Source organism: Neovison vison, chromosome 11, assembly GCF_020171115.1.
Source record: "Neovison vison isolate M4711 chromosome 11, ASM_NN_V1, whole genome shotgun sequence".
NCBI lineage: Eukaryota > Metazoa > Chordata > Mammalia > Carnivora > Mustelidae > Neogale > Neogale vison.
Window position 1 is genome coordinate 148,871,076 of NC_058101.1, and position 20,441 is coordinate 148,891,516.

The following is a 20,441-nucleotide window of genomic DNA, read 5'->3' on the forward strand; positions in this document are numbered from 1 at the left end:
CTTAAATTCAATTGACTGCAAATGTTGATCACAGCTAAAAATTACCTCCACAGCATCTAGACTATCGTTCGACAAAAACGCTGGGCTCTGTCAACCAGCCAAGTAAAAGTAACCATCACAGCAGCAGTTCTGCCAAAAGGTTTTAACCATTCCTGAAGCAAATACAAATCCCCCCCCCAAAAAACTTGATGAACAGCCAATCAGGGCATAATGGTGTCTCTTTGTCCCAGGCTGGACTACTACTACTTGGGGAACGCAGAAGAACTAGTAAGCATTTATAGAGATCATTATTGTCTTGGCTTGTCTTGGCTTGTCTTGGCACAATTCCTTTCCCGGATTCTCCCATTGTGCTGCCCAGGGTGCTGGGGGCCTCTTGTTTGGAGGCTGACTACAAATCCCCTCGTGTGGCTTAAGACGTGTTTCTCTTCTTTTCCCTAGTGATTCTTATTCCCACTGTGTTGTGTCACCTGTTACTAATACACAGAAAGAAATCAAGAATCTGGAAAATTATGGAAATAATCATTTTGGAAATGGTAGTCTTGATAGAAACAGCACGTTTTAGTCCTTGATTCATGACTTCTGCCTGGGCCTGCCTAGGGAAACTGAAAGGCCATTTACTCGAATATAACTGTGGAAATTCCATGCTGTGTAAAGGACCTTGGTGTAAGGGGCAATCGTATTTTTCTTCTATTGCTGGCACCATAAAATTCATATGCTCTTAGGAGGAAAATGTTATTTTTCTTTACAAACTCCAAGGAACACTTTTTGAAAGAATTAATATGCCTTATAGATTGAGCTTTCATTTTATTATTTAAAAAAAATTATAAAAACTATTATGAGTATTACTATACCCACTTGGAATCACAAACCCAAAGACCAGAAATGGCCTCAGAGACTGTACCTATCTACCTACTTACCTACCCATTTATTTATTTATTTATATGAGTTTTATACCCAGTTTTATATTTCAGCATGTTCCTTGAAAGATATGGGAGTGAAGCACTACCTTGAGATTTTATCATAAATCTCAAGGAAGCTACCAGATTGGATTCCATTTGGTATGGAACAGGCAAAGAAAAAATTGAGAAACCTCTTTGTAATGCTGCTTACGGAATCACCATTCCTTATGTTCTAATTCTTTTAAATACAATGTATACAAATACTAACTAGTCTTCTAGAAGCTGGAAAGATCTCATGCGAACACAAAGATGAAGTAGAAATACAAGAGAGTCAGATGCGTGGGAAGGACAAGATAAAAGAAGCAGGGGCTTTAACAAAGCACACACACACACACACACACACACACACGTAGCAGGAAGTAATAAGTGTGAAGGGAAGACACAGAGAAACAGAAAGCCTAGACTATATTTTAGACCACAGTCAGATTTCTTTCCACATGTGAATGTCTCCTGATCATTATACATAATGGTGTATCCAATGTCAAATTCCACAGCAGCATAAATCAAAAAATATATAACTCAAAGCCTCCAAAACAAATATTGTCTTCATAAAATATATCTTAAGCAATTGTTACGCTGAATTTCCCTTACCGTTACTACAGCAATGGGTTCAGTCTGGCACAGACCTATTAGCATGTGCTATTCTACCATTTTTTAATTCTGTGAATCTATAGCATCATTCAATGTGATGCCTAACAGAGCCACTTCCATTTTCCATAAGGGTCTATAAGATTTATGGATCTGGCATTTGATTGCTTTAGTGGAACCCACTGGGACCATTTATACCTTGTGCTATAAAAAAGGAATTTTTATTTCTAAAAAATAAATAGTTTGCCCAAGAGTTTGTAAGTTGAATGGAAGTGTTTCATTTATCTAGCAACTGTTGATTTGTGGTCTGGCAGAAAGAAATTGCTGACAAACAGAATGCCTCCCTGGGGCAGGGGGGTGGGGAGGGTAGCGGCTGAACTCAGTTTATATTCTTTGCCTGATAAGTGCTTGCCAAGAACTAGGCTAATGACATCTGTTGGCTCTCTGGCTTGCCCATTTTTATAATGCCTGGACGAACAACAGAGATGACACAGAGCTAGGCTGTGGTTTACTTTAACTTCCAAACTCCCCTAATTATTGTCTTGTCAGACCTTAAGAACTCTACCAGAGGTCATTCCCCATTCATTTAGAGCTTAGTTACATGGTTCCAAAGTTTGGCCAAACCCACTTACAAGAGTGTGTGAATACATTTGGTTCTACAATCTGGGCTGTGATGAGAAGACCTTTATTTTTATGCCTCTACAAAACTTTCTTTTGACACTTTTTTCACATGGCTCCTTCCTTCCCAACACTTACAAGTCAAATCGCTCTTGAAACAGTCTTATATATCCTTTGAGCAAACTGTGGACATAAGCTGGGATGGGGATGTGACATTTATCTCTTTTGTTATTGGAGAATAAGTGATTCTAACTTTCACACTCACTATTTTGGAGCTGCTAGTCACTGACATTAGAGTACACCCGCAGGGAGATGTGCCCTGTGTTGAACACCTATAAGAAACTGTAGGGGTTTAGGGTGCCTCAGTGGCTCAGTAGGTTAAGCATCTGCCTTTGGCTCAGGCCATGATCTCAGGGTCCTGGGATTGAGCCCATCATTGGGCTCTCTGCTCAGTGGAGAGTCCGCTTCTTTTTCTGCCCCTCCTCGCATACATTTTCTCAGTCTCTCTCTCTCTCTCTCTCTCTCACTTTTGCTGTCTCTCTCAAGTAAATAAATAAAATCTTAAGAAAAAAAAAAAAAAACCCTAGGAGCTTTCTTTGGCTAGGTCTCCCTAAGATATAGAGTGCATTATGGCTTTTCAGGAAATAACTGCTTTTCATTATATATACATGTATAATTTTTATTATACTGTCTCATTCTTTAAGCCAATAAAACACAAACTTATATGCCCAGTGTGATGTGATCAGTTTCTAGAACATGAGCAGAACACTAGACTGGGGGTGGGGAGTTAAATAATACATACTATAGAAATGTAAAATAGTATTTTTATTATTTTTTCAAGGGTCTATTTAGAACTAGACCCTCAAACTTAAAGATCAGTTCACAGCCTGTACACACAGTTGATCCCCAAAGAGGAATTTGCTGTATATGTTACATTGCATTACATTCTCTAGAAGGAAGAGTTTGCTTCAACATCCTCCTTGAATCAATCCCATACAGTCTTGAGAATGAAGAAAGGACAGTTTTCTCCCTTCCAGGTAAGCCATGTGGAGCCCCAAATCCCAGAGAAATAGCCATTGCATATGATCATACAATCAATATCTTTTTACTTTCCTAATAGTTGGAAACTTCTGCTAATATAGTGTTATCCTTTTTTTTTAATTCTCTAAAATCTTGCTCTGAGAGTACTTTGGATAGTCTTGTTTTGTGTCAAGAGCAGAATGTGGTGCCCCTATTGAGGCATGCAAAAGAATCTTTAAAAATCTTCTGGTCTGTATTTTTTCCCACCGCTTCCACTGTGCTAATATTGAAGTACTCTATTTTAGGAAGGTGGAAAAGGGCATGGAAAACTTTTACTGTTATACATAGCAGCAATGTTTTCAGTTTTTATTCTTCAAAATGGAAGCCAAATTTATCATCAAGACAGTTTGGGGAGATCTCCAAAACAAATATACCAAACACCTCTTTAAAACTGCATTGCACCTGCCACCCCTCCCCATCCCACCCCACACCTGCTGCCTCACCTGTCCCCCTACCCTGACATTTCCAAAGATTGCAGAAGTATATATAGAAACATGGTCTGGGAGGTAACAGTGCTGTAGCTTAGAAGAACACAAAGGGAGAAACGACTGCAGATGTCTCATCTGTGTGCTCTTCTTTAGTTCCCCCCTGCTTTTCTGAAAACCCTGCCGTGTGATTTCACAAAACAACCTGCTATTGTTCCTCAAGAAGAGAATGGACGTGACCTGTGTGTTGGAGACACCTCTCCTTCCCAGCTTTGAGTCGTGAGTGGTTGCACTGTAAAGCACTGAAGGGAGGATCAGGCAGGCCCGTGGAATTATTGAAGAGAAGTGAATTATGCGAAAGAAATGGGAGTGGAATAACATCCTCGAGCAGGAAGGGGATGTAGTGTATCTCACCCAACAAAGCACATTTTTCAAATTCTACCCACAGCTCCAGGAGCACTGGAGTTGGCTGGGGGAAGAAAATGGAGATCAATCTGACATGCAGTTTGACTTTTCTTCTTACCTAATTTTGCTAATTCTTCTGTCTCAAGTTCCTTTCTTTTCCTTGAAATGATAGCTCTACTGGGGGAAAATATATTATATTTATTATATTTATATCCTGTAGACATGCAGCTTACCAGTACACAACAAGCCTCGAATTCAGAATAACACATTTCATCACAATAAGGCACTGTGAAGCATTTTCCAAAGACAAATGATATTAACTGAAACTATGTGACAACTGATAGTTACAGGTATTATGATGAGGAGGTGCTTAAGGAATTCAGATGATGGGATAGGGAGGGAGACAAACCATAACTGACTCTTAATCTCACGAAACAAACTGTGGGTTGCTGGGGGGAGGGGGGTTGGGAGAAGGGGGGGGTAGGGTTATGGACATTGGGGAGGGTATATGCTTTTGGGTAAATTGGAAGGGGAGATGAACCATGAGAGACTATGGACTCTGACAAACAATCTGAGGGGTTTGAAGTGGCGGGGGGGGGGGGGTGGGAGGTTGGGGTACCAGGTGGTGGGTATTATAGAGGGCACAGCTTGCATGGAGCACTGGGTGTGGTGAAAAAAATAATGAATACTTTTTTTCTGAAAATAAATAAATTGGGGAGAAAAAAAAAAGTTGGTATCTGTACAAGATAAATGTTTATGATGATGAAGCTATTTGAAAATGTCAGGGAATGTTAAAAAATATTTAAAAACACAAGGATAATATTAGATTATTCTTTGGGTGATTATTAAACATTTAAGATCAAATATCCTAGTTAATTTTTTTTTTAAGTTCAAGGCCATGAGCCATTAACGTTTGACAATAGCGGCCACCTTATCATTCAGTACTTTTTTACTCATTTGACAGTCAGCATTTATTTATTTTTTATTTTATTTGTTTAATATGGAATACTTCATGAATTCGTGTGTCATCCTTGAGCAAAAGCCATGCCAATCTTCACTGTATCGTTCCAATGTTAGTGTACATGTTGCCATAGCAAGTATGAGATTCAGCATTTATTAGCTGTATTTTTTTTTCACACTAGCACTTTTTTATTGTTGTGGGTTTTTTAAATTTTTATTTGTTTTTTAAATTTCTTTTCAGTGTTCCAGAATTCATTGTTTATGCACCAAACCCAGCGCTCCATGCAATACGTGCCCTCCTTTATACCCACCACCAGGCTCACCCAACCTCCCAACCCCCCGCCCCTCCAAAACCTTCAGATTATTTTTCAGATTCCACAGTCTCTCATGTCTCCCCCTCCAATTTCCCCCAACTCCCTTCTCCTCTCCATTTCCTTATGTCCTCCGTGTTATTCCTTATGCTCCACAAATAAGCAAAATCATATGATAATCGACTCTCTGCTTGACTTATTTCACTTAGCATAATCTCTTCCAGTCCCGTCCATGTTGCTACAAAAGTTGGGTATTCATCCTTTCTGATGGAGGCATAATACTCCATAGTGTATATGGACCACATCTTCCTTATCCATTCATCTGTGGAAGGGCATCTTGGTTCTTTCCACATTTTGGCGACCGTGATCATTGCTGCTATAAACATTGGAGTCCAGATGGCCCTTCTTTTCACTACATCTGTATTTTGAGGGTAAATACCCAGGAGTGCAATTGCAGGGTCATAGGGAAGCTCTATTTTTAATTTCTTAAGGAATATCCACACTGCTTTCTAAAGTGGCTGCACCAACTTACATTCCCACCAACAGTGTAAGAGGGTTCCCCTTTCTCCACATCATCTCCAACACACATTGTTCACTGTCTTGTTAATTTGGGACATTCTAACTGATGTTAGGTGGTATCTCAATGTGGTTTTGATTTGAATCTCCCTGATGGCTAGTGATGATCAACATTTTTTCATGTGTCTGTTAGCCATTTGTATGTCTTCTTTGGAAAAGTGTCTGCTCATGTCTTCTGCCCATTTTTTAACATGATTATCTGTTTTGTGTGTGTTGAGTTTGAGGTGTTCTTTGTAAATCCTGGAAATCAGCCCTTTGTCTGTATTGTCATTTGCGAATATCTTCTCCCATTCTGTAGATTGCCTCTTTGTTTTGTTGACTATTTCCTCTGCTGTGCAGAAGCTTTTGATCTTGATGAAGTCCCAAAAGTTCATTTTCACCTTTGTTTCCTTTGCCTTTGGAGACATGTCTTAAAAGAAGTTGCTGAGTTGCTGTGGCTCAAAGAGGTTACTGCCTATGTTCTCCTCTAGGATTTTGATAGATTCCTGCCTCATGTTGAGGTCTTTTATCCATTTTGAGTTTATCTTTGTGTATGGTGTAAGAGAATGGTTGAGTTTCATTCTTCTACACATAGCTGTCCAGTTTTCCCAGCACCATTTATTGAAGAGACTGTCTTTTTTCCACTGTATATTTTTCCTGCTTTGTCAAAGATTAGTTGACCATAAAGTTGAGGGTCCATATCTGGGCTCCCTATTCTGTTCCACTGGTCTATGTGTCTGTTTTTGTGCCGGTACCATGCTGTCTTAGTGATCACAGCTTTGTAGTAAAGCTTGAAATAAGGCAACATCATGTCTCCAGTTTTGTTTTTTCTTTTTTCAACATTTCCTTATCAATTCGGGGTCTGTTCTGATTCCATACAAATTTTAGGATTGTTTGCTCCGGCACTATGAAAAACCCACAGTGAATATCATTCTCAATGGGGGAAAACTGACAGCCTTCCCTTTGAGATCAGAAACATGACAAGGATACCCTCTCTCACCACTCTTGTTCAACATAGTGTTAGAAGTCCTAGCAACAGCAATCAGACCACAAAGAGAACTAAAAGGTATTCAAATTGGCAATGAAGAATTCAAACTCTCTATTCGCAGATGACATGATACTTTATATGGAAAACCCAAAAGACTCCACCCCCAAACTACTAGAACTCATACAGCAGTTTAGTAACGTGGTAGGATACAAAGTCAATGTAAAGAAATCAGTTGCTTTCTTATGCACTAACAATGAAAATACAGAAAGGGAAATTAGAGAATTGATTCCATTTACTATTGCACCAAGACCCATAAGATACTTGGGAATAAACCTAACCAAAGAGGTAAAGGATCTGTACTCTAGGAACTACAGAACACTCATGAAAGAAATTGAAGAAGACACAAAAAGATGGAAGACCATTCCATGCTCATGGATCAGAAGAATAAACATTGTTAAAATGCCTATACTGCCTAGAGCAATCTATACTTTCAATGTCATTCCAATCAAAATTCCACCGATATTTTTCAAAAAGCTGGAGCAAACAATCCTAAAATTTGTAGCTGTATTTTCAAAATTGTGCCATAGCAATATATAATCTCTTTTTTACTTTAAGCGTTTTTAAAAATTTTTTAAATTATTGCATTTTTAAAAGAAGAGATTACATCAGAAAACTAGAATTGGTAAATAAGTTACATCAAAATTAACTCTTCCTGAATATAGTATTTAGGTAAAATACTTAATGTAGTTTTCCTTTTTTTCTTAACCCAATAGCAGATAATTGTGAAAATGTATATGCATTATACTCTTGAATTCAAGAAGTTAGAAATTCTGCAGTTGGGTGTTTTTCTCCATTATTATTTCCATAGCTGATTTCTAAGCTATTCCCATCCCAAAAGTCTCCTTTGTATTTCCCTTCTCCTCACTGTGCACTCAGATCTTTCCATAGTCCAGACTGGTCCCATCAGTTCTTGTTCACCAACTCCTGTCTGTTTCATCTCATTTGTCTCTTGTTTTTCTTTTTCTTTTTTACTGGCCTGTTGCACACTTCCTAGCCCAGCACTCAGCACATATCAGGCACCTGGTACATGTTGGTCCCTCTGTACTCCCATTCTCCATCCCCCATTATGAGCTTATAGGTTCTATTTAGAACATTAAACATTAATTATGTTCTACATAGTTCTCTTATCAATAATTTCTTCTCCTGACTCATGAAGGAAAAAAATATTAGCTCAATATTAATAATATTAGCTCAATTGAGCTTAATAATATTAGCTCAAACCATCAAAATGACACACCCACACTTCCCTACCTACAAGGCCTCTCCCATGCAGTGCCTCCTATGTACATCTCTTTACCTCAGTCTTACAGATGAGGGAACAGGGCTGGAGGCACATGCCTAGGACTTCGAGATCACCTGTGGGAGGGCAGCCTCCAGTCTTCACTCCTAAATCTGATGACCTCGTGCTTCCTCTTTAAAAGCTGCCCAGGATAAGTGTGATGGGAAACCAGATCCCATGAATAGAGCTCTTGTCCCCAACTTTAAACTCTGATTTTCCCACAGGAAAAATAGTTTTAACGTACTTGATATTGTGGCCTTCTAATTTTCCTCAGATTGACTGAGATCAGGCTAAACTCTGAAGCCAATAAGAAATGTTAGATCATGAATGCCAAATTCAAATCCAAAAGTTTTCTTTTGTCATTCTCCTAAAACAGGAATATGAAGCACAGAAAGACTTTTATCACAGATGCCGTAAAATCCTTTACACCAGTGGTTCTGAATGAGAGGTCATTTTTCTTCTTTGGGGACATTTGGCAATATCTGGAGATAATTTTTTTTAATTTTTGTTATAGTTGCAGTTGGAGGGCAATGGTGGGTGAGGGACTGCTGTTGGGATCCAGTAAGTAGAGGTCAAGGATGCTGCTGAACATCCTATGATCCACAAGGCGACCTCTCTCAACAAAGACTTCCCCAGCCTAAATGTCAGTAGTACTGAGTTTGAAAAATGCCATCCTAGGGTGTAACTAGATATCTAGCTATGATAGTTTGATAAAGCAATTAACAAGGTATAATCCTTGGATAAGAAGATTATAGTTCTGCTTGAAACTGTTCCTTTTTTCCCTCTAGATGATAGTCTTAGATCAGACTTCCACACCATGATAAAACTAACTTGCAGCCTTCTTATTTTCCATTCTATTACTTATTTTCCATCACTGGCTCCCAAATGCAACTATCCCCAGAGTTTAGTTCTTGGTCCTCTTTGTTTAAGGCTATTTCCTCATTGAAGTACAGAACTTTGTCTGTGTAAAGTCTTGTATAAATTGGACTTTCAGGCAATCCAGGCTCTGCACTCTTATTCATTATGCATTAAATCAGCTCTCATTACCTGGAATGTAATCGTTAATGCATCAGCTGGCCAGCTTCCTGCTTCTGGGTGCAGGGGAAGGAGCTGCACCTGTGAGGAGTGCACTCAGTGGAAGCCTGTGAGGGCAGAGCTAAAGCCTAGGAAACCATGTCTCTGCTCCCTACTGGGAGGGCCCTCAGTCATGTCCCCCTCCCTTGCTTCCCCCTCAGAACTCCCTGACTTCAAAAGCCAAGGGCCTGAAAAACAATCTGAGGGGTTTGAAGTGGCTGGGTGGAGGGAGGTTGGGGTACCAGGTGGTGGGTATTATAGAGGGCACGGATTGCATGGAGCACTGGGTGTGGTGGAAAAATAATGAATACTGTCTTTCTGAAAATAAATAAATTGAAAAAAAAAGCCAAGGGCCCTGAAACTGACCCTCACAAGTGGGGCCTCCATCTTAGTGGGAGTCCCCTGGCCATTCCAACTGCCTCCTCTGTCTCATATTGCATTCCCTCCTCCCCTCTACCTCTAGCCCTTCCCCAGCAACAGATGGTGCAGAGTCAACCAACCCAGGGAGACTAAATCAGAGCCACACCTCCAGAGGCAAGATGGCTGGTAGAGATGAAGTCCTTTCCTCCACATCACCCTGGCTTGGAGTTTCAAAGTCCAGGGACAGTCTGGTCTGAAGACACAAAAGGGCAAGGCCTGAATCAGCTTCCTCAGGGCCCCAGGATGTCTGCTGTCAGGTTCATTTAACAGATTCTGATCCACTTCCAACATTGCGTGGATCCTTTGAGAGGCGTGGATCCTTTGAGAGGCAGTGCCTCACAAATACAAAGATAGTATAATATATACTTAGCTATCTATTGTTATGCTTCAAAAATTGAACTTTAAAACGCCCTTTCAGAAATTCCCTGTATCACAGTACACCCAAATATATATTTCTCGGCTTTGTCCCTCCCCCAGACCTTTTTCCCCATACATCCATGTATCCAAGTAGCTTATGGACTTTTCCCTTGGACTTCTTACCACCCCTTCAAAGCCAAATCTGAAATTAAACTCTCAAGCTGTCTTCCCCTCCTGACTTCTTTCTATCTGCTCACACTATGCAGTTCCTCCAGGCCCCGGATTTGAGCTCTGAGTCGTCTCTGACGGCCCGCCTCCCACGTGCTGCTTCTCCTCTCCCAAATCTGTCGCCTCTCCCTTCTCCCTAAACCCAGCTTTTCCTCGCCACTGTCACTGCCCAGTGCTTAAGCCCTTACTGCCTCATGAAATCTGTCCACAACCTCTCTGAAGAAATTATATCTTGTGTCAAATGACAAAAATAATACAATTGGGCAACCAGTCTGATATTGTTTATGCAAGGGGAAACAATCATGTACTGTGGGAGACAGAGCCTCCCAAGCAGTGGAGCACTGTTCCTGAGGGACCTGGGGCTAGAGCAAGTCTCACAGAGCGTAAGAGGCAAGTGAGAAACAGAGTAGGATTGGCAAGGAGTTTGGAGATATCCTTGTAAGACTTCAGTAGGTTCTAATTTCTAGAGTAAGATAGACTAGGTAAAGGTGAGTTGAAAGCTTGAGATTGGTGTATGTTGGGTTTCCTTGACAGGTGCTTGGAGTAAGCATGGGCTAACTTAGGTTTAGTTCTGTGACGTGGACTGGGCCACTGGGGGGTGTCCATGTTGTGGGTCCTGATGCACAAATTCCATAACACTTAGCCCAATGCTCAGCACTGTGTCTACTGACTGGCTGGAATTTAGAGTCATTATTTATAGGATATGTAAATGAGCATGTAAATGGTCCTTGTACCTAAATGATTAATGCATTAAAAAAATACTCATTTTTACTTATTTTCTCCTGCCTCTCCATCAAAATGTGTGTGTCCATGTCACAATAACCTTCATGTGACCTGTTTCTTGAGAGCCTACTGTGTGCCAAGCATTGTGCTACTCATTTCCACCTTCACTATTCAGAGTAATCCTTAAAATTCAGTGATGAAGATATTATTCTTGTCCTTGTTATTGTTATGGTACTCATTTAACAGTCAAGGAATCTAAAACACAAAGGTACTCAGTAACTTTCTCAAGTCTGTATCACTAATTAGTCAGATTGAAGTCCCTGCTATTTCCATGTCTCCTCACTGTTTCTTTGTATTACCCATACATTTTATTTTAGGAATATGAGTACAGAAAAATTATAGGAGACAAGAATTTAAAAGGGCCCCTCTTCTATTTTCACCTCGTTTTGGCATCTTAATATTAAAGATAAGCACCATTTAGATATCTCTAGGTCTCTGAGCCCTCTTCTCTGAGAACTGCCTTCCTTCTCAATCTCACATGGCAACAAAGCCACAGCCAACACCACCATAGATAACCAGACCCAGACTCAGCCACTGAGATGCTGAGATGCATTATCTATCTCTGCAGATCATGTGATAGAAAGATAAGCAAACTCAAGGTGAGTGGGGCCATATGCAGGGACAAGTGGAGAAAGCCAGTAGGTCTTCAGAGAACACAGAATGAAGCAAACATCTCAAGAGAAATCTTAAGAAACCATACAGCCCCAGGAGGCAGAGACTTAGGGGAGTTGCTAGGATCTAAAGATATTCATTACTTATGCCCATTTTTTAAAGAAATCTGCGTCATATACATTTGGGCTCAGAAAATGGTTTTGTCTCCAACTGTTGATTCTTTTTTATCATACATGTGTTGATTCAAAGGGTCTTGTTTGCAATCGATTTTGCCCAGTTCCCTTTTGAGGTATTTGGGTTGCATTGATCTGGGAGCATTGATCATAGGAGCGGCAGCTTGGAGTCAAAAATAGAACACAGAGTATGAATACCCTACTTTTGCATCAACATGGATGGGACTAGAGGAGATTGTGCTGAGTGAAATAAGTCAAGCAGAGAAAGTCAATTATCATATGGTTTCACTTACTTGTGGAGCATAAGGAATAACATAGAGGACATTAGGAAAAGGAAAGGATAAGTGAATTGGGGGAAATTGGAAGGGGAGATGAACCATAAGAGACTGTGAACTCTGAGAAACAGACTGAGGGTTTCGGAGGGCAGGGGGTGGGGGGTTGGGTGAGCCTTGTGGTGGGTATTAAGGAGGGCACGGATTGCATGGAGCACTGGGTGTGGTGTATAGACAGTGAATTTTAGAACACTGCATCAAAAACTAATGATGCATTTTATGGTGACTAACATAACACAATTTAAAAAAAATAAAACACAAAAATAGAAGTCTGCAGTCCAGAAAAGACCGGACCTTGCCACCACCCTGCATGAACCTGGTCAAGTCACTTCACTGTCCTGAAACTGTTTGCCTAGATATACAATGAGACTAATTACTTACCCTACTCTGTAGTGCCATTGTCAGAATAAGATAGAGATTACATCAGAGAACTTTGAAAAAGAGCAAGTAAACATAAACTGTTGTTTTGACTCATGATTTCAAAATCCAAAAAAACTATACTGGAAGAATTAAAGTGGTTTTAAACGAGAAGTAAGAGCAATATCATATTTTTTAACAACATGAAAGGATTTCTGGTATATTCATCTTATATTTTTTCTGTATTTATCAGAATATCCACAATAATATCAACCGTGTTACCTCTAAAGAGAGAATACAGATGGAGAGTAAACTCATGAAATCTAGTAGGTGCATTTACCCTGCAGTCACACCTCAGTGAGTTCCTAGGACACCAAACAAGCATGATTTGTGATATAACCAAATTATAATTTGAGCTGTCTGTCCTTTTACTTTGCAGTTATGTTGTTGGCAGGCACGGGGTACTTCCCCTCCTCCTATGGTGGAAACCGGGGCAGGTCACACAACTTTTCCAATCACTCACAGATAAAAACATCTTACCGTCATATTAAATCAAAAGCTGTGTCAATCTGGTCATTAGAATTCGCAGCCCCAAGCAATAATTAAATTTCAGAACTTGTTCTGTGTTAAGCCTTCTCTGCAGCTATTAGCCAGAACCTGTGCCAGTGGGGAAGGGCAGACCCCAGCTTCCACTCTCTCCATGACGATGCTTCCCCTGGCTTCCTAGCAAGCTTTGTATCCTTGGGTTGGCCCCAGAGAGAGGAGATGGGGGAAAGAGCACAGTCTGGTAAAGGAAGTATTGTTATCATTTCATGTTAGGGCCCCTGGATGGCAACTATTTAACAGCGTTTGTTTGTTTGTTTTTTAAGATTTTATTTATTTATTTGACAGAAAGAGACAGTGGGAGAGGGAGAAGCAGGCCTCCCACTGAGCAGGGAGCCAGATGCGGGGCTGGATCCCAGGATGCTGGGATTGTGACCTGATGAGCCCAGGCACCCCAAGAGTGTTTTTATGAGTTCCTTAAAGATTCCTGACTCTGGAATCTGCAGTTCCTTATCTTATATGTTTCTGCAGTTGATGATAGAAATCTGGTGGTCAGCTTCCAGCATCCTTCCACTGAGATCCCACTGCCTCCTCAACAGTGTGTGTTGGATAGATGACCCACCCCCAGCCCACAAGCATGCTTTCTCTGTCCCAGTCTTTGTGGATACTTAACTACTTCCCAAATCCAGGTCCCGCTACTCTCCCTACACTGCCAAGGCCACGTAAGTTTTTTTGAGAATGCATTAGTCACATGCACCTACAGAAGGGCGTGTCAACTCTCGACAAGGTTCGTGAAGCCCACACCCTCTAGGCTGGGTGTGAAGACTGTAGCCTTACTCCATGCCCACACCTACCTTGGGCGGTGGTAGAGATTCCCACCAGCTTTACTAAAGTACTCTCTTCACAAATCCACCTTTCTTGTCTCTATGTTGCTCTTTTGTATTATGATTGATCTGACTTAGGGGTTCAGTCACTGTAGCCCTGGTTAGTAAAGCTTTCTGTTGTAAATTTTGCATATGGTAGTCTGCCCACACTTACTTCATCATCTGGTATCTATTACACTGGTGCATCAGTTGAAACTGAGTCACAGAGAATCCTCTTTCAACATCCTTTTACAAGTGGTTATTTGTCATGCCTGATCACCAATTGAGGTAACCTATTCTTTCTTCCTATCCACACACACTGCACAGCCCCAGAACAGGGCTAGACTGACCATCATCGAAAAGGTCTGTGACCTAGTGCGGACGGGAGCAAATCAGGTAGAGTCTTATATCCTTGTCTCTTTTTCTCCACTTGGACAGTTTTTAAACATTAAGAATTTGAGTTCCAGACACCACAGCAGATCCTCACAGTGGCAAAATAAGGAAATATAATGGGAGCACGGTCTTTAAGGAACTTGTAGCTTGTTGGCAGAGCAAATGGATATGCGAACAATACAAAGGACTAAATCACAGGGTGGAGGAAGGAAATGAGGGAAGGAGGCAGGGAGAGAGGAGGCAAACAGAGCAACCAGCGAGCAAAGGATAGAAGTGTTGAATATGAGTGGAATTTTTAACTACCAAGGCTTGGCTCTTTGGAACTCTAGTGCATAAGACCTTTTAGGAATAGACCCAGATGAATAATCCCATATTAAGCAGGGAGATAGTGCTCATGACATTCTCTAGAAAAGCAAAGCACTTCTCCCTCTATTTAAAAAAAAAAAAAAAAAGCATGTATTTTAAAACCCTTGGCTTTAGGACCAAAATGAAAACCCTGCATTAGATTATTTTTCCATCTAATTCAATTTTCATCCAATGTCTCCTTTACCCCTATCAATTGCAGAAGGAAATAAACTAACACATCAACCTTTCCGTCTGAACTGGGCTTGGATTTCTTTGGAGAAAGAGTACTACATTGTAGATGAAGACTCCACGTTTTTTGAAGTGACCCTCACACGCAGAGGGTATCTTGAAGAAACATCCTTTATCAGTAAGTAAATTTAGATTGGTTGTGGGCAATAGGTAATGGAATCTAAGCTTAAAAATAATTATGAGAGAGTTCCTTGGAAGAGAATCGATGACAGGTGTGGGGGAACCTCTAAAAAAAATTGTGTGAATTTATGCCATAGTTCTTACTCCTTGTTAGTTACAGGATTAAATAAACACTCCAACTTTTCATCCTCTTCCTGTTCCTGTTTGCCTCCTTCTGGAAGGTCACAGTCTTTCTGTTTCAACCCAAACGATACCAGGAAAAATGCAACATTTCATAGCCATATACCACAATCCCCAAGTCACTCAGTTTCTTTTAAAATTGCTTTTATGCCTACAATATATGATTATGCTTCTTTCTAGCTATTTCCTTTGAAAAATTATTTGTGAATATGTGATATATTATTATGTTTTGTTGTATCTATTTCCTTCAATTATACATATCTGTTTTTACCCTGCTATTAGGCTCTAAATTCTTCTAAAACATTTACGGGATCAAATTTTTCTATGTGCTACAAAGACCTATGTCTCCTTGGAGTAAACAGATATAAATGCCTATGTAATACCTGTCATCATCATCATTAATAATTAGTAATAATGGTTCTAATAATGCATTAGATTTTTATGACATCTTCAGCTGCCACGACTTCCAGAGATCATTTTGTCCTTATTTTCATAACCTACTGAGAAGACAGATAGGAGTGTGTTATCTTCATTTTACAAATGAGCATTCTGAGCTTCCCAGGCATTTGGAATCTAATCAGAGACCTGCCAACATATCAAAGCTGTTGGAGAGAAACCAGAAGGAGGTGTCTGAGAACAGGCAATGAAGAAAAGGCAAGCTTTTCCCCAGCCACCTCTTTAGGCCTGAGGCTCTGGGATAGAACTGTTCCCCTAAAAGAGGTCAGCGAAAGAGCACTCTGATTTCTAGGTGTCCCCTAGGCTCAGTCTACACTGCAGGTCACTTTGTCAACCCACAGTGGAATTTGCCAGAATAACTTGAGCTGAAATATGCTTCCTTTCTCTTGTAGGGTTCTATCTTTATAATTTTTTACCTCAGGGATTTCCTAAGGGCACAAGATTTGGGTTACTATGTCAAGGAATATTTTCATATCCTACTCAAGAAAAAACTCATCTATCTGTCTAGGACCATTTGGATAGCGATGGAGTCAACTCCTGAGAGAGGTGTCCCCAGCTCCCTATCTGAACCAGCTCCTATACAGGTGCTATCCCCACACCCTGCTTTATTCTTCATAGTGCTGAGCATCCCTGGCAAGCATCACATGTCCATCTGTCTACTGTCTGTCCTCCTCAGTAGATTTCCAGCTCCACTATGGCAGACGCTACAATCTGGGTTATGCCGAACTTTGAACACAGCACAGGGCATACAGTAGTCACCCAATCTGTGTTGTTAAGTGAGCTACATATAATCCACCCTTCTGTCCTATAACACACTCCTTAATAAACCACATCAACACACACTAGAGAGTGTGAGAACCTTACTCAGTGCTCCAAGAAGCCCTCACCCCAGCCCATGCTGGGTTATTTGTGGATTAAATATGATGAGTGTAAGTCAATCTAGCATAGTCGCTGGCCTACATTAAATACTCAGTAAATGTTAACTATCATTATTGTACCATGGCACTCACTAAATAGAGTTGAAATCATTTGTTTCTTACTCTTAGGGGTAGTAGTGGCTCTGCCGAATTCAGCTTTGCCTCCTCAGCACCTCACACTGAGCTGATGTTCACCAAATATTAATGGTCACAGGCCCACTCTATTTACACAGCGGTCCCAGGACCTACACTGAGGCTGTGGCTAAGGACACCACTCCCTCCTCCTCATCTTCTCCGAGTCCAACACAGGGCCACAGGAGGCGCTTCCTCAATGTCGAACATTTATTCTCAGCTACCAAACTAGTACTGATGCAAGCCTTCTTCAAACAGTTTTAAGAAGTCAACGTGCGCTCTCTTATCTTGGAAATTATTTTCACACCTTATAGGTTTGGGTGTCTTTTCAAGATATCAGGTTCTGAGAGTGAGTACAGGGAAGGACAAAAGGAGCTACGCACCTCATTTTATATAAAACTTTTCACAGTAGCTGGTACTACTACTAAGGTACTAAAAGGTACCTTTTACCTTTTGTCTCACTTTGAATACTTTCAACACTATGTTGCTGCTGTTCCATTTCTTTAGTGAGTCATTAATTCCTATTTCCTAACAGACCTCAAAACTGTCCCCCCACTTCCATTTTTGCCAACAGCATTCTACGTGTCTGCAAATCTCTATCAATCCTCTTACAATTATAAATTACTAAACACAGGAGGATTCAAGCCACCATGAGTAAAGATCCACATGAGAAAAAATTAATTATGTTAATTAAAACTATTGAAATTACTAGATACAAAATAATCACCCCTCAAAATGTTTATGGAACACTAATTCCATGCCAAGCACTGTTGTGATCACCAGGAGTGCATCAGTGAACAAAACAGCTGAAGATCTCCACCTCCATACAGTGCCCATTCTAGTGGTTTCTCTGGAAGCTGGAATGGTTTCATCCCATCTCTGAATCCTGAGCACCTGATAGAATTTGGCATATCAGATGCCCTCGGTAATTATTTATAAAATAAATCAGTTAATGACTGTTCTCTGTTCTCTCTTGTCTCTCCTCCTTTCCTGCTTCCCTCTCGCTTCCCTCCACTTTTGCTTATATACACTCTTAGCCAATAAGTATAGTTTAGAAATGTCTTTGGGAACATTAAAACAGGTACCTGTTACCTGTTTTTTATCAGCAGAAGAATCCACTTTGAAAGACTCTTTCTGGGGTACCTGGGTGGCTCAGTGGGTTAAAGCCTCTGCCTTCGTCTCAGGTCATGATCTCAGGGTCCTGGGATCAAGCCCCGCATCTGGCTCTCTGCTCAGCAGGGAGCCTGCTTCCTCCTCTCTCTCTCTGCCTGCCTCTCTGCCTACTTGTGATCTCTGTCTGTCAAATAAATAAATAAAATCTTTAAAGAAAAAAAGAAAGAAAAAAATTTTTCTTCAGTCACTTGGCTTTATTACATTCATAATTTCCCACTGTTTTTAGGCATTGAAACCAAAGATGAAACTGCAAAAAAAGATAAAGATTTTAAAGGAGTGTCTCAGAAACAGGTCCATTTCAAACCTGGACAGACTACTGCCACATGGAGGGTGAGAATTATATCTGACAATGAATACGAGGCTTCAGAGACCTTCCAGATCATTCTGTTGAACCCTGTCATGGCTGCACTGGAGTTTCCAGAAATGGCAACTGTTGAAATTGTCGACCCTGGGGATGGTATGTGGTTCCTGCTGATATGATTTATTAACCAGTACATGTTCCTGCATCCGTTTCAGGCATTCATACCTCCCTGAGGCTCCATAAGCCAAGGAACATGTTCATACCATTTAGGTTTTAAAGTTAAGCGATCACTTTAAGGCAGTAATTTTTCTTTTGCTCTTAGGATTTTTGAAAAGGAATCTAGGAGATTGAAGTAGACGTGACTTTATAAGCATTCCTTTAAAATACGCACGAACCTTCATAGTTTGCTCTCTACACACACAGTACGGTGCCGCTTTGCCCCCAGATCCTCAAGACTCCTTCCAGGCCACTATCTCCCCACCATTTTCAGGGAGCACCTCACAGATCAGGGAGGGACTTTAGATATCCCTTATCCTAGATATGGCTGCTAGGCACCAGCCAACTTGTTGGCTTTACCACATGTTCCACAAAGTTCTGTTAGAGTTGTGCATCATATTCTTGAATTCACAGATGCATTTGATTCATTTATTCATTCATTGGTACAGCAAATATCTCCCAAGATAAATTAAAAAGGGAAAAAAGTTTTAACTAATAATTGTGCCATTGGCTGCCCCTTTTCCTGAAAGGAGAAGAATACTACCTTAAGGAAGGTTTTAGTATTCATCTTTGAATTTTCATTAGACACATTGATTGTCTTAATAGTTGAAAGAATTCAGGCATCCCCTAGAATTACATGACTTACTACCAGAGCATAAGTCTTAGTTAAATTCACAAGAATGCATGAAGAGTCCTCTGTATTTGTATGTTCCAAACTGCATTACAGAGAACAATGGTATAATAGAATTTCTACAACAGGATCACAAAGCTTTCCATGGACCAAATAAATCTAGAAACTGTTTCAAATATCTTCCTTCCTTCGAATATCATAATTTATACTAGTATATTAAACTTTCTAAGAAATTCTCCTACAAAGAAACCTGTTTAACTTCGTTTAATCAGTTTTCCCAAACTAGACCATAGACTTTTAAAAAATTTATTGTCCCCGAGGAGTATCCTATAGTTTCTTATAGTCTCTTACTGTCTCTTATAGTTTTCTCTAAATACAATTTGGGAAATACCATTCTATACACTTTGGTTTTTGGCAGACAAAAGTACAAAATGTTGCCCCATTATCCAATGAACAAGGTATCTTATCAGTTTTGTTGATAACAACACTTAGACCCATGACCCAATTAGGAAAGCCCAATGTTAGGATACATGGCTAATGCAGTCAAGAGTTCAGAGGTAAGAAAGTAGAGAGATCATCATAGTCCTAAGCAGTTAAGCTTCCTGGAAGAGGAAGTATTTGAGCTGAGTCTTAAAGAGTGAATGGGATTTGGATTCATAGATGAAAGAGAGGAGGCTTTTCAAAATGGGAAAATAGAGAACATGTCTGAACAACTCAGTATTAATATATTTTTCCAGTTTTTTCACATGATACTAATATCTTTAATTTACTTCCAGCTTCTTCAAAAGATGTCAAGACAGTAGACTACTGTAGAAGGGTAAAATGGCAGAAAGAAAATTATCAGTGGTCTTTTCCTTTGTAAATCAATACCACTATTTTCTTAGAGGTAGATACCAGTATCTGTTGAAACTAATTTAGGCAGCAAAATAAAGAAGAAAAAAATTAACCCATGATAACTAGACAATTCAACATCGAATTCTGGATTATAACTTAGTAATAGCTCCAAAAGAAGAAACAATGTCTATTATAATATTTTTCCTTCTTGCTCCCAAGGGGAAGAATCTATGTATATATATATATGTTATGAAGGAAAGAACTGAAGAAGTTAAATGTGGTTTGATCCATTGTCCACTTCACTCTGGGAGTAGGAACAACCCATTTAAATTTCTATTTTTTTTAAACAAACCCATATATTTAATTGCACAATGCATGCTTAATGAATAGCCTTGGAAAATGTTGAAAACCCCAAAGGAAAATACCACATATAATTCCATCAACAAGAGATAACCAATATTCATGTTTATATTTCAGTGAATGTTCTGATGATGTGTATACATGCAGAAATATACACACTTGTG

The 20,441-nt window shown here is 40.0% G+C and overlaps 1 protein-coding gene and 1 non-coding gene across 2 annotated transcripts in view; one reads left to right on the plus strand and one right to left on the minus strand.

The window, feature by feature from the left end:
* Nucleotides 1-20,441, plus strand: part of FREM3 (FRAS1 related extracellular matrix 3) — an 82,744-nt gene that overhangs the window by 35,197 nt on the left and 27,106 nt on the right. Inside the window, exons 3-4 of the mRNA XM_044268036.1 lie at nt 14,929-15,075; nt 18,162-18,392. Of these exons, the coding sequence (XP_044123971.1) occupies nt 14,929-15,075; nt 18,162-18,392 (378 nt within the window). The remainder of the gene's footprint in view (nt 1-14,928; nt 15,076-18,161; nt 18,393-20,441) is intronic.
* On the minus strand, nt 5,070-5,172 carry LOC122890734. Its single transcript, XR_006381165.1, has one exon. It is a non-coding gene; the product is annotated as a U6 spliceosomal RNA (small nuclear RNA).